Source organism: Vipera ursinii, assembly GCF_947247035.1.
Source record: "Vipera ursinii genome assembly, chromosome: 3".
Lineage (NCBI taxonomy): Eukaryota > Metazoa > Chordata > Lepidosauria > Squamata > Viperidae > Vipera > Vipera ursinii.
This window is the reverse complement of record NC_139516.1, coordinates 37,773,308-37,788,942: the sequence shown is the minus strand read 5'-3', so window position 1 is coordinate 37,788,942 and position 15,635 is coordinate 37,773,308. Positions and strand designations below refer to the sequence as shown.

General features: G+C 37.8%; 1 protein-coding gene across 1 annotated transcript in view; it reads left to right on the top strand.

Moving 5' to 3' along the window:
* The first annotated feature begins 9,399 nt into the window (after window positions 1–9,399).
* LRIG2 (leucine rich repeats and immunoglobulin like domains 2) overlaps window positions 9,400–15,635 on the top strand; it is a 40,658-nt gene continuing 34,422 nt past the window's right edge. Inside the window, exon 1 of the mRNA XM_083358272.1 lies at window positions 9,400–9,697. Coding sequence (XP_083214398.1) covers window positions 9,483–9,697 — 215 coding nt within the window. The 5' untranslated portion in view covers window positions 9,400–9,482. The remainder of the gene's footprint in view (window positions 9,698–15,635) is intronic.

Sequence of the window (15,635 nt, the reverse complement as noted above, 5' to 3'; positions counted from 1 at the left end):
ACACATCCAAGTTGCAGCTAGGAAATCTTACACTTGGAAGGCAATGGTCCTATAACATAGCGGCCCACAACCTTTTGGGCACCATGGAGAGAGGTTTTTCCATGGATTGGAGGGGTTTCACATGCTGCCTGAATACTGCAGATAGGGCTTCGCTTGTTTCCGCAGCCCAGTTTCTGGCATGTTGCGCCTCGGTGCCGGTCCATGAACCAGGGCATAGGGACCCCTGCTATAACAGACCTCCATTACAGAGTCACATTACTTTTTGACATGTACTATTTCAATTCAAAAACTAATGATCTAATTTTTAACTTTCCTCATGCAGAACTCTTTTTACTACTATTCTAATCAGTTTGCAGGACTGCCTCTCCCTGAAAACATCTGTCCATGCTACCAGATCGTGTAAGGTTGGGCACACTTCATGTTCCTTTTCTTAAATGCTGCCATTTTATGGGACCTAGGAAGGAAGTGGCAGCCCTGTCCTATGGAACATCCTTCCCACTGAAGTCTGGCAGGCTCTTACTCTTTCAAATAGCACTTAAGACCTGGCTTTCCCCCAAGTGCTGCAATAGGACGAGATTAACAAAGGAGGAGTGTGTTGTGAGCATTGGAAGGTTTAGCTGTGGCACCAGGTTTTTTTTTTATTGGCTTTACTGCTTTTGTTTTATTGTTTGTATATAATGTTTGTATCCTTGGTTTGTTGTTTGCCTAGAATTTGTTTCATGATGTGCATATAAATATTTTATAATTTATTTATATATAAATATTTTAAAGAAAGAAAGAAAGAAAATATATATACTGTTGTGTTCCTGATGGTCATTTGGGGGATCCAAAGACAAATTGGATCATAATGTACCCAAAAATAAGAAAAAAAGCCATCCTAACAACAGTGGAAGTCAAGATAAAAATTAAACCAAGAGCCAGTACAACTGGAAAACCATTCAAATCAAATCTGGCTTTTCAAGACAGGTTACTACAAAAAGGGAAAAAAGAGGGCATAAGAAATCAATGGTAAATGTAACTTTACAGGTATATCTCAATGTGGAAAATTATTTTCATTTACCATTTTCTTTTAGGTTAGGATGATGTGGACACAGCACTCAGATTGGACTTGACATTTTAGGTAGCTTGGCATATTTAGGATCTCTGGTAGGTTGCTATGATCACAGTGCCCAGAGAGGTTGTTCCATGGCAGTATTGGGGATATAAGTAACTACTCAAGAAAATCTGCTATGAAACGCAAGTCCTGAATGGTGAGGGAAGATCTGGGCCTAAAGCAGATATCAAGACTTTGGGGGTTTGCTTAGTCCTTAAGGATACCAGGTCTGGCTTTGGGGCAAAATTAAAATCTGGGAAACAAAAGTTGCAGAAATAAGCAGGCAAACTGTGATGCTGAAAATGGAGGCTAAATCTCCTGGCAAGAGGCAGGTATCGAAGCACAGAGTGCCCCATTGACTTTGACTGTTACAACCTAGTAGGAAGTTGCAAAAAGATGCTTGCTTAATGACCCATGGCACAGGGAGAGCAAAGATTGCCATCACTAATCAATGCAGTCATATGGTATTGCCTTTGCGACCACTTTAGTGAGGGAAATTCCAGTCCCAATTGCCATTGTAACTCAAGGACTACCTGCATATTTCTTCTTTTCTTTTTCTCTACTTATTTACTTATTTCACTTAGTTGTTTTATATCAGGCATGTTAAACTGCCAGCTGGCATGCGTCATGCCGAAACTGCGCCCACCCCATTGCCAGCAATGGTGAAAAAGTCGCGATATGTAGCACGACGTCATGTGACGTGGCAAGTTTGACATGCCTGCTTTATATCTTTTTCCACTCTTTTCCTTTTCCATAATTTTATACTACGTTTGTCTTTTATTATTGTAAAACTTATTTTAATAAAAAAAATTTAAAAAGCAGAAGAGGCAATCCTATAAGTAGTCGACGACATGACCACAACTGAGCCCAAAATTTTTGCTGTTAAGTGAGACATTTGTTAAGAGATTTTTGCCCCATTTTATGACTTCCTTGCCACAGTTGTTAAGTGAATCACTGCAGTTGATAAGTTAGTAACCTGGTTGTTAAGTGAATCTGGCTTCCTGATTGACTTTGCTTGCCAGAAGGTTGCAAAATGTTCTGGTTTTGGTGCTATTGTAACTTTGAATGGTCACTAAATGAACTGTTGTAAGTCAAGGACTACCTGTATATTGCTTGAACAGATTGAATGAAAGACAGTAGGATCTTGAATAGGAAGGTATTTTGTTGCAAACAAAATTCCATTCACTTATGGTTAATGTCATAAGCTTCTAAGTCCCAGGAAGATATGAATAAAATCAAAGTTCCTATTAAAAAAAAAACGTATTTCCAATTACATCTGGGACTGGGCAGGGCAGCACAACTAGAATTAAAAACAGCTCTTACTAACTTGAGGAAATTGTTTATTATCAATTTTGATGCAGTCGCTAGGGGGCAGCATTAACGAATGAAAATTTTTAACTGACCAAAAAGGATCTTAATAAGCAATCTTAATAAGACAAATAGTAAGAAAAAGGAGTAACTATATCCAAATCATAATTAGTTATTTAGTTAGTCCAAACAACTAATTTTATATTCATATTATGACAAGCCTACTGCTATCTCAAATAAGTCTTTATATAGAGCTTTACAGATTCTGGATGTTTACTAAAAGTAAATATCTATGTGACCCAGAAGTTTTGATAAGGAATGGGAAATTAGCTTATTGTACTTATACATCCTAATAATAAGATGTGACCAACTGTTTCAACTGCATATGGCTCATATGGCTGTTTTATTACTTAAGGAGTCCTTTTAGATTGACTCCAGTAAGATAGAAATTAGTACAGGTCAACTTCTGATTGTGACAGCAATTGGCACCAGAATTTAATTGCAAGTGATCTGATTGTAAAGCGTGATGTTATGTGATCACAACACTTAGCAATAGCAATCCTGGTCTGGTTAGTTGTAGCCGCCTCCCACTCCCCTTCTGGATCATGGGATACAGTTTTCTTGGATATTACTCTGCAGTTTTGTCACTATTTTGGTAGTAGTAGATTTATTTATCAAGATGACGCATGCTGGTCCTTGTAATGGACTACCATCAGTTTAGGAGGCTGCACAACCCTTTTCTAGATCATTTTAGGTACAGGAACTCAGACAATCATCTGGCATTCATTTATCATCCTCTAATCTTCAGTCAATGGACAATAGGGAAAGATGCTTCCTACACATCGTAACAAGTTTAACTCCATAATTCTGTGATTCAATTAATCATTTCCAACCTGAAATTATACTGGCCACATATGGCTTTACTATTGCATGTTTATTTAAAAACAGATTATGTAAAATTAAATAAATAAATAAATAAATAAATACATACATACATACATACATACTGTACATATATACTTACAATAATTGGTATTTAGGTCAGTGACTATTTCATATTTGTTCAAATACAGGTAACTCCTGTCTTCTCAAAACGTATCCAAAATGGATAGCAGAAAAATAGAAGATATGATGCAACAAGAAATATTTGCTACCTGCAGCTGTAGTCCCATCCTTATAGTTACTGGAAGTTACGATGCAACAAAATTCTGCCTACCCTGATTTAATTATTTAGATGAAAGAGTTAGGGCACAAAAGAGGCATATATAATTCAAGAAAAAATTATAAGGAGAATTATCTTGCTGGAAAAAGAAGGTAATAGAATTATCTGAATTCAGGCAACTGTACTGTAATTAAAATGCAACATTGGTTCACATAAAGTAGTCAGGCACTATAGTGGCTCCTTTCACGTCTTAGACATTAATTTTGTTCCAGAAGAATTTCTTTCTTGTACATACCTTTGTTTTTTTATCTATATAGTAACACTTTGGAAAATAATGGGAATAGATATTTAAATATTTACAACTGTAACACTGATACTAAAAAACAGAAAAGATACCTGCCCCCATGCTCTGGTGGAATAAGTCTACTGTGGACCTAATCAGCCAAGGTATTTCACCTGGCAGGGTCTAGGAGAAGAGCCTTTTCTACCATGGTTCCTGCCCTTTGGAACATCCTGCTACCGGAGATGAGGTCTGCTCTTCCCTTCTGGCCTTCCAAAAGGGCTTTAAGACCTGGCTCTGCCAGTTGGCATGATAACCTAATGAGGACACTGTAGGCTGGAGGTGGCTAGTACAGTGACAGAAGAAGGCACTCTCCATTCGAGCCCTTGGTTTTTTAGTCTATTCAATTCTTATCATTTTAACAGATCTTATATTTAGAATTGTTTTTATACATTTATTTTTATTGCATTGTATGCCGCCTAGACTCACTCTGGATAACAAGATAGGTCACATATAAATTTAATAAACAAATAAATACCATTTTCATCAATGATGCAATAGTTTAAAGAATTCACTTGGGGAAAAGGTAATTGATAAAATTAAATGCCCATTAAATGGCAAATGAGAATTTTCAAGCCTTTCAATTTTTCCAACTTCCAATTTTTATTATTAGTTTTAAAAAAATTCTGCCTCCACAGTTCAAATGGCTGAAGTAAAAAGAACAATCTTCTGGGAGTACCTGCTGATTCCATAACTGAAGGAGACAAGGCTGAAATGTTTGAGCTCTTTTTCAGAAGTGGCGGTATCAAGAGTTTGTTTCAATGCAAATTCTAAGCCTGTGTAAGATGGGTTGGATTTTCTTACACAAAAATCTTTGTTCCACAAACACATTTCTTTTTGTCAAAATAAAGTTTTTTGGCATATGGCTTTGCTTCATTAAAGTGAAGCATTTTCTTGTATATCTGGTGCTTAGCATACTTATTTTAAATCTCTCCTGCCAAATGGCATTAGACATTGTGTAAAATTGGTGACTTGTGGCTGAATGCTGATCTTGGAAGGCTTTGAAAGCCATAGGAATTAGGCTTGAGGGGCTGCAGTTCACTCTGTCGTGGAAGAATGGCAAAAAAAGAAACTGCCCTAATAGAAAAAGGAAAGGTATAAAACAAACATGTAGATACCAGACTAAAAGATGTTGATGAGAGTCACCAGGCAGAGGAATCTATCTGAACCACGTTGTCAAAAAAAGGGAGCAAGAAAGAGACAACTTTCTAGAATATAGAGGTATTTGCTCAATTCACATATCATAGTGATCAATGATTATTAAATAAACCACAATTGGCTGAGTTGGTATAACATACTAACCCATCAATCAATGTTTCCAAACTACAGAGGTTGGTTTCATAGAACACACTAAATAAAAATCCAAACAAAGCAGAGACATAATTGTTTTGAGAATTAGGATCAAGAATAAAATTGTAAAATTCAATAACAATACAGAGATATAAAATGAATTTTAAAAATTCTAAGTAAAATCACACCATTGTAACAATAGCAGACACATACAACTTTAGTAGCAGGATTTAGTCAACATTGCTGAAGAATCAGTTTCCACAGAATGGTTTTTCACTGCTATATCAGCGACATGGAGGTAGCATGTATTGTGCTGCTGAGAACATAAATAACCTAACCAGATAAAAAAATCTTAGTGGAAAAGACACATGCAGCTCAAGTTTATCCACATGCTTACATAATTTAAATATAAAGATGAATGGAAATCAAATTGTATGTGAGCATCATATGAATTTTAAGAAATGAGTATGATATTTATTAATAAAAGCAACTTTCAAGATGTGGTGGGACTGCAACTGAGAAATTCTAGTGATAATGGCCAAAGTTTCCAGCTTCTACTGCTTTTAGGCAGATGATCAAAACTAATCCTTCATGGGTGCCTGGTTTTACATGTGTGTGCATAATATACACATCTGCAAATCTCAAAGAGATTCTGGAATTCCAGGTTCCACAAATCTTGGCGGAGGGAAGAGAGGAAAGCTGAGCAAGTATGAGCAAGAAATCAAGCAATCAGATGGCAGAAAGCTATTTGTTTTCCACACAAGGCTGACAGTGGAACCAAAAAAGTTCTTAATAAATACTGGAAACTTGGGATCAAAACAGAGGGTGTTGCCACATCCTGGGTGGATTGCCCCCACCCATCAAGGACCTGAAGGGAATTAATCTCTTCCTGTTTTTTGGCAACACCTGTCTAGCTTGTCCTGCCAATACATACAGAGGATTTAATGGAATGTTGCTTGGGAAGTTCTTAATAGGGCTTGAAGAACAGGAAATATCCTAAATTATGAACTGTCCTATTCTTCCTCTGGGCCATAGAGAATACGCATCTAGACCTCTCACTTGTGCATAGGGTGCTTAACATCTACAAAAAGTCTATACTTTTTCAATCTACTTTTTTTGTTTTGCAAAGCTTAAATAGTTAACAACTTCTGATCATCCCTCTGAGTAACTAACAATATAGTTATGCTGTTCATGTATGTCATTTTTGTGATTGAATTAAAAGTAGTTAAGATTCCCCTTAAAAGAAAGTTAATGTAATACAGAAGCAATTTATTTTTCAATATACACAAGAATATCCTTAAATTTAAATCAAGATACATAGTTCATTGAAATCAAGATTTGGCAAACCATTTTTTCTTTGATATGTGTTTATACTTAGAAATAATATAAAGGTAAAGGTTCCCCCACACATGCGTGCTAGTCGTTTCCAACTCTAGGGGCCAGTGCTCATCTCCGTTTCAAAGCCGAAGAGCCAGCATTTGTCCGAAGACGTCTCCGTGGTCATGTGGCCGGCATGACTAGACACCAAAGGCGCACGGAACACTGTTACCTTCCACCGTAGTGGTCCCTATTTTTCTACTTGCATTTTTACGTGCTTTCGAACTGCTAGGTTGGCAGAAGCTGGGACGAGTAACAGGCGCTCACTCTGTTACATGGCACTTGGGATTCGACCCGCCAAACTGCCGACCTTCTGATCGACAAGCTCAGCGTCCTAACCCACTGAGCCACCACGTCCCTGATATAACTAATATATAACTAATATAACTAATATAACTAATAAAGGGACGCGGTGGCTCAGTGGGTTAGGACGCTGAGCTTGTCGATGAGAAAATCGGCAGTTTGGCGGGTCAAATCCCGATTGCCGTGTAACAGAGTGAGCGCCTGTTACTCATCCCAGCTTCTGCCAACCTAGCAGTTCGAAAGCACGTAAAAATGCAAATAGAAAAATAGGGACCACTACGGTGGGAAGGTAACAGCGTTCCGTTCGCCTTTGGCGTCTAGTCATGACCACGGAGACGTCCTCGGACAAGCGCTGGCTCTTCGGCTTTGAAACGGAGATGAGCACCGGCCCCTAGAGTCGGAAACGACTAGCACGCATGTGCGGGGGAAACTTTACCTTTACTTTAATATAACTAATATAATATAAGAAATAATATAACTAGTGCTTTTTTCCATGTTCTATTTTAAAAGAGTAAAGATAGATGGTGTTCCTGGCACCCTATAACAAAAGGAAGACAGCAGTGGAATGACACATAAGGAATAAATATTAGAGAAGTCACAGAAACAAAAACATATTCAGGGTGATCATAAAAATACTGTAATAGGGGCTGGGAACAAGGAAGAGAGGATGTATTGGACTTGTGTCCTGCCATACGTTTCTCAGAGGCATCTCCTTGTCCTCCTGTAGGATTAGATACAGTTTTCATTCAATTCAGAAATGTTCTTAGTATGTAGCTCCTGGTAGGTTGAATACTCTACAGTTAAAATGTCTCTCCAGACTTGAGACCCTAGCTTGCATACGTTATGCAGCATGTGGTATAAGTAGAAATATGGCTAATATCCGTCATATAATTTCTCTAGCTCATTAAAATTGTTACTATATGTAAAAAGCTAGTGCATATGATCAGATGGGCCTATTGGGGATGACTGTAGCTTAGACTGTAAGTGAAATAAGTGGTACAGAGGAAGGAAGGAAGGAAGGAAGGAAGGAAGGAAGGAAGGAAGGAAGGAAGGAAGGAAGGAAGGAAGGAAGGAAGGAAGGAAGGAAAGGTTTGTATGCCTATGAATTTAAGAAAAAGAGAAAAGAATTTACATCTGATGAAAGGGGGCCTGATATTGAGGAGTTCATGAATACAGGAAAGTGGATTTTAATTAAAACTGAAAGAGTTCAAATGTCAAAACCAGAACTGAACTTATTTAGATTGTTGTGTGGACATATGTAAGCAGGAATCCATAGGTTAGTAATAGCTATATATTATCTAGTGCAGTGATTTTTCAGCCTTGGCTATTTAAAGATCTGTGGACTTCAACTCCCAGAATTCTCTAGCCAGAAAGGTTGAGAAATACTACCTTAGTGGCTGGCAATAATGAAATTGGGAGAAAGTCTGAGAGAGAAAAAACATGCAACATTTGAAATTAATGTCATCCGTGATCCAGAAGATAAATTATGGTTAAGAAAACATGAATGCATAGATAGATGAGAATGAGATTAGAGAATGGGAGACCTACAAACGAATAAGGGTGACCAGATGGGGGGGTCTTTGTTTTTCAACCCTCTTTCTTACTCATTTTCTCTTCTTGAAATTGCATCAAAAAAGAATAGAGTGATGACTATACATGAATATATATTTGTAACAATGAAATTGGAAAAAATAATTGATCCAGTGCTAATATGAATTTGAAGTGTGAATCATTACTGTAATTACTTCCTTTTAAATTGGGAAGACTAGATCTTGTCTCAAAATTCTTGGACCACAAAATATCAGCAAACAGAAATGCTTTAACCAAATTTTTGTAGCCCTGATGTGATAGCCTCCTCAGATTACATTCATATTTGTGCAGTTGTGCATTAGAATAGCACAAAATGTTGGTTCCGAATAATTTTGCTGTACAATTGATAAACAGTATAGCAATGCAAAACTTGTCAGGATCCAAACTGTTCCGTTATCACTATTTTTTTCTGGGCTTTCCCCCCCCCCCCCTTATTTTGTTTAGTATATTCTACATATGGTAGTATTTTGCAGGAGAATATTCTTACTGATGCTTCTTTAAGCAAGAATACTTAAAGCTAAAGTTATAAACTTTCTTTAGCCATAATCCGTTTATAACAAGGATGGTATTTTTGAATAAGTCTAAGGATCAAAGTAGTGCGGGAGACTCAAGGAGTAACTCGGGACGGACAGAAGGACAACAAAGGGCTCTTCTACGGCAGAGAGTACAGTCAGTTCACACTTGCTCCAAACTAAAGACCATTACAAATCACAATTTGAAATCCAACCGTATGCGAGAATCTCCCACCCCTCCACCTTCCCCACAAACTCCCTCACTTCCGCCCTTCCAACTGTCAATGACGAAGCCCCGCCCACTCTCATTGAGCCCCTCCCCCTCCCGAATGCTCTTCGCGTCGGCTCCTTTAGTCTTTGGTGCGCGTGCGCTCAGCAGGCCCTGCTTGGCTCCTCCTGTTCGGCCTGCGCGAAGGCAGGCGCGGTGTGTGAAGAAGGCCAGTTAGCAGCTGCGCGGCCTGACTAGATCTCCGGGGCGGTAGACCCCGCGCAAGACGGGGAAAGAGAATGCGGCGAGACGAGGAGATTGGCCCAGGGGCGTTGGGGCCGCTGTTACCTTTGATGCTGGTAGTGCTCCTGCGGGAGGCTGCAGGGGAAACTTGCGCCGCCGCCGCGCCTTGTTCTTGCCGGCGAGGTGTATTGGATTGCAGCCGCCTCCGCATGTCGGGTCGAAGCTTAGAAGCAGGCCTGCTGCCGCCTTTGCCTCGCAGCATCACTGCGCTGTAAGTATCGCTCCTGTCGGGTCGCGGCGTCTTGCCTCTGCCCGTTTCTCAGCGGGTCTGGAAAGCTTCACCTAGTTCAGGGGTAGGCAACCTTGGCTCTTTTATGACTCGCGGACTTCAACTCCCAGAATTCCTGAGCCAGCCAAGCTGGCTCAGGAATTCTGGGAGTTGAAGTCCGCGAGTCATAAAAGAGCCAAGGTTGCCTACCCCTGACCTAGTTGCTTCAAGGCCGAGTGGGGGACCTAGTAGGTGCTTCTCCCTCTCGGTAGCTGTAGATTTGCTCCCAAGTTCTTATTGTTAAAGAGTTTTTATTTGCTAAGATCGCAGACATTTGCGTTCGTTGCTTTATCTGGACTGGGACACGAAGCGCGTTATATATATAAAGAATCAGACATGCTGGGTGGCTGGGTATCAAAACATCTGCCTAATTCTCTCTTCCCCTTATCCCTTCCCAATTCTTCGGTTGAGATTGCAGTTTTTAAATTAATAGAGTCATGATCAACTCGCAGTATTTTAAAAGTTCCAGGGAGCAAGAGAAATCCTTCAACTAGTTTTCCTGATAACTTGTGCAATTTGCCTCTTCAGATGGCCTAGTTTCAGTAGGTTTGCTTGAACCTTATTGGGTATTAAGTGACAGTAAAGTTTTGGTGGGTTGTATTATTTTGGCTTGATGTTAAAATCTGCACTCTAATATTAAGACATCTATCAGATTTTTTGAGAGCCAGTTTGGTCTAGGTATTAAGACTGAGGCCAATGAGACCCAAATTCTAGTCCTGCATTAGCACTTAATGATCTTGGGCCTTAATGATCTCAGCTTTAGGAAGGTTACAATTGCAAACCACTTGTAGAAAAAGTTGCCAAGAAAATTGCATGGACTTATCCATGTATTTGCTAGAAATCAAGACTAATTCAAAGCCACTTCAGAATTATTTTGAGATGCATACTCCAAGGCTATTAGATACAGAATTGTTGACAGTGAGCTCTCAAAAGTTCTGTCAATTGTGCACCCCTACAAAACAAATCTCTAAGAAAATTGTACTGGTTTAGAATAATTTCATAAATTCTTTGCTTTTCATGTGAATTAGATATTTATTTAGTTCAAATAAAGAATATTGTTTCATTAAACTGAGCCACATTTGTCATTTTGCTCTCTTTCCTGTTGCTTTGGAGTATTCCTCAATTCTGGTTTTGTTTTGAGAATTCTGAATAAGAAATTGTCATCTGCAGTACCATCTGTCTATTTATGCTTATGTCCAGAAAATTAATGATTAAAGTTACAGAACTTTGAAAAAACTCATGTACATCTTCTGTAGTGATATATGTCCATATCGCCTGACTATAATTTCATTTATACACTCATTGTAAACCTCCAGAAAATGAAACTTGAGGTCATGGTACCTCAGCCTAGTATGTGACAGCCATGTAAGATATTTTTTTAGCAACAGTATTAAAATAGATTTAAAAGCTATTTTTATTAAAAAAAATCTGTGAAGTTATCTAATTCAGAATAATGTATGCAGTTTCACTCCAAGTGACATTTGTTTTTGTTTTTTTAAAGTGCAGCTGAAGAGGGAGATAACTGAGGAGTATAAAATTATGCATGCCTTGGAAAAATTCACAGATTTTTTTTCTTTCTCTTTCCAGTACTGGAGCCTAATTAAACTAAGATGAATTGTACAAGAGCTGTGACAAGTAAAAGGAGATTAGTCTTAATCACAATAAAATAATTTCCTTTCTCAGAATAAATTATGGTCATTAAGGTAATTTTAAAAGAAGATTTGACTAATATATGGAGTATAAGATTATAAGTGGCAACTAATGATAGTTATACAGAAGTGTTCTTTAATATACTATACTAGCTGCTGGGTAGTGGTAACAGGTCAATCTTACGTTTCTAAGATTCTAATTCTGTTGGTAATTGTGGGAACAGAATGCTAGATTAAGCAGTCATTTTGTTCAATACAGCAGGGCTTGTTTGTAACTGACATTGATTGAGATATTTCAATCTTACTAAATTCTTTCTAGACAGATTGGATACATATGTGGAATATTATATAATTACATCTTGGAGTGAGAAACTGGCTCAAGTTACAAGTTTTTCTTTTTGTTTGAACTTTTTTATTAATTATACATAATAATTTATTGTGTATAATTAGCTATACATAATTATATACATTGGGTCAACCTGTTTCAGTGGTTCATTGTTCAGTCTTCTCACATAAAGTATTCTCTTTATGGCTTCTGGTTCCTGAAAGTTCCTCATAGTATAGATTGTGATCTTTTACAAAGTGCCATTACAAGCTTCCATATGCATGTTGTAGATTAATTTACTGTCATTTAAAACTTTCTCAAATGAGTTGGAAAATTGATATTAATCCTATGATTTATTGAGTGGAATGGCTATCAAACAGGTTTAAGACTGTATTATTGATCTGCCTAGTTTTGTCATGGGTGGGATAGATTATGTGACAAGTATTAACTTTATGAAGACAGAATATTAAGATAAGTTGAGCAGGGCAAAGTGATGCTGATTTACATATTTCTATTGCATTTATATGATAAATATGCAAATTATATGTAAAATGTGATGGAATATACCTGTTTATTGGAGTAGTATTTTGTGGAGGATGGTGACTTGATTCTGAGACTGATTATGATATAAGCTTGTTTCTGATCTTTCCTAATACTTTAGTCATGAAAACTAGTTGGTCTGTTTAGTAGCCTCTTGGAGGAAGTCTGATATTACTGATGACTTACATTAATGCACTTTTGTTGGCATAATAGAAAGCTAGTTTACTATTGGAACTTTTCTGATTCCACAGCTTATTCTACAACCTGGAGTTTTTAGATGCAAGTTCAAATAACAATTAGAATTAACCTTTTTTGGCTTTTGAGCTTAACTAAGATCAGCTGCCATTTAACTAAGTTAATTCCTATTAGGTGATTTGAAATACATGAATACTATTCAAGTTGGAGAAATTTGGGATGGTTATTCATCAATTTTATAAACCTGTCAGACAATGCAAAGGGTGGGCCAAAGCAACTTTGTAATATTCAAAAAAAACTTATTAACAGCAATTTAAAGATTAACATTTATTTCAGGTTAAGATTCATAGGTTTGAACTCAATATGTCAAAATGCACAAAGTAATAACCTTAGTTGGCAGATGATATCTCTATATTTACAGTGAGGGAAAAAATATTTGATCCCCTGCTGATTTTGTACATTTGCCCAGTTACAAAGAAATGATCAGTCTATAATTTTAATGGTAGATTTATTTTAACAGTGAGACAGAATAACAACAAAAAAATCCAAAAAAATGCATTTCAAAAAAGTTATTGATTTGCATTTTAATGAGTAAAATAGGTATTTGACTCCTTCGCAAAACATAGGACTTAGTACTTGGTGGCAAAACCCTTGTTGGCAATCACAGAGGTCAGACATTTCTTGTAGTAGGCCACCAAGGTTTGCACACATCTCGGGGGATTTTGTCCCACTCCTCTTTGCAGATTCTCTCCAAGTCATTAAGGTTTCAAGGCTGTTTGGCAGCTCGAACCTTCAGCTCCCTCCACAGATTTTCTATGGGATTAAGGTCTGGAGACTGGCTAGGCTACTCCAGAACCTTAATGTGCTTCTTCTTGAGCCACTCCTTTGTTGCCTTGGCCATGTGTTTTGGGTCTTTGTCATGCTGGAATACCCATCCACGAACTATTTTCAATGCCCTGGCTGAGGGAAGGAGGTTCTGGCCCAAGATTTGATGGTACGTAGCCCCATCCATCGTCCCTTTGATGCGGTGAAGTTCTCCTGTCCCTTAGCAGGAAACCCCCCCACCCCCAAAGCATGTTTCCATCTCCATGTTTGATGGTGGGTATGGTGTTCCTGGGGTCATAGGCAGCATTCCTCCAAACATGACAAGTTGAGTTGATGCCAAAGAGCTCAATTTTGGTCTCATCTGACCACAACACTTTCACCCAGTTCTCCTCTGAATCATTCAAATGTTCATTGGCAAACATCAGACGGGCCTGTACATGTGCTTTCTTGAGCAGGGAGACTTTGCGGGGGATGCAGGATTTCAGTCTTTCACATCGTAGTGTATTACCATTTGTTTTCTTGGGGACTATGGTTCCAGCTGCCTTGAGATCATTGACAAGATCCTCCCATGTAGTTCTGGGCTGATTCCTCACCGTTCTCATGGTCATTGAAACTCCACGAGGTGAGATCTTGCATGGAGCCCCAGACCGAGGGAGATTGACAGTTATTTTGTATTTCTTCCATTCGCGTATAATTGCACCAGCTGTTGTCACCTTCTCATCAAACTGCTTGGCGATAGTCTTGTAGTCCATTCCAGCCATGTAGGTCTACAGTCTTGTCCCTGACATCCTTGGACAGCTTTTTGGTCTTGGCCATGGTGGAGAGTTTGGAATCTGATTGATTGATTACTTCTGTGGATAGGTGTCTTTTATACAGGTAACAAGCAGAGATTAAGAGCACTCCCTTTAAGAAAGTGCTCCTAATCTCATCTTGTTATCTGTATAAAATACACCTGGGAGCCAGAAATTTTGCTGATTGATAGGGGATCAAATACTTATTTCACTTATTAAAATTCAAATCTATAACTTTTTTGAAATATTTTTTTCTGGATTTTTTTGTTATTCTGTCTTTCACTGTTAAAGTAAACCTACCCTTACAATTATAGACTGATCATTTGTTTGTCAGTGGGCAAACGTACAAAATCAGCAGGGGATCAAATAACTTCTTCCCTAATTTTCCCCTATTTAGATAATTTAATGGGATCTGTGATTTTACCTAATTTTTTAAATTACTGAAAAAACTTAAATTCTAATTATATTTTATAAAGGCTATGATTGTGAATACAAGAGAACACTTACTTAACTAGATTCATACCTATGAATGTGAGATCTTGCAGTCTAACCATAAGTTATTATTTTTTATTTGATTTATAACCCTTTTCATTCGGAAAGTACTCAAATAGCTGCTTCTAAGTCTTACTGAATTCAATAGACTTGGCTTCTGTGTAGGCACATAAAACTGCCCAATCACAAAGGAATTTTCTGTTGCTTTCATAATGCATTGAATTATTGCTAGATGTTTTTCAAGTTTAATTAGAATTGGTTTAATTGAGAAAAAAACAAGTGCCATCCTTGCATATGATTCCAATTTTCAAAAAGTGTTCTGTTTCTAAGTGTAGGATTTGTTTTATCAAAATAAGGGAACTATGTGGCAATTTGTTTTCCAACCTGTGTAATAAATCTGTGACTTTGTCCTGTTATGTAACTATATGTATACCAGGCATACTATAAATGGAAATGAATGTTAAGCTTTTAGAAAAAAATACTGTGATGTGTATGATCTAATATGTTGGAATAGGTCTTAGAAGCTTATCTTCTCACAACTGTATTTTTATCTGTGACTATGCATCTTGTATGTAATTGGTGATAAATCCTGTTGAATAACATTGTAAAACTTAAATTTTATTTTTAAATAAGCGCAAATCAGACTGCATATATTCCAGTATAGCTACTTTCATTTGAATGATGATTTTACTGTTATTTATGTACATGTGGTCCTCAGCTTACAATGGCATTGAGACTAGAATTGCCATCACTAAGTGACCTGGTCATAAATCATGATGTCACAGGACCACATTACTTACTGATGGCAATCCCAATTGCCATTATTAAGCAAGGACTACGCAGATTGTTAAAGCAAGGATCTCATGTGACCATGACTTTCAACTTCCTGCCAGCTTCTCCATTGACTTTGCTTGTGGAAAACCGGCAGGGAACACTGACAATCATGATAAAGTGACTGAGGACCCATCATAGGTGCTCCTCGTTCAGTACTGTCATTACTTTGAAGCATTGCTGAATGAATGGACTTAACTCGAGGACTACCTGTACAGCTAGGTAGAAGCACC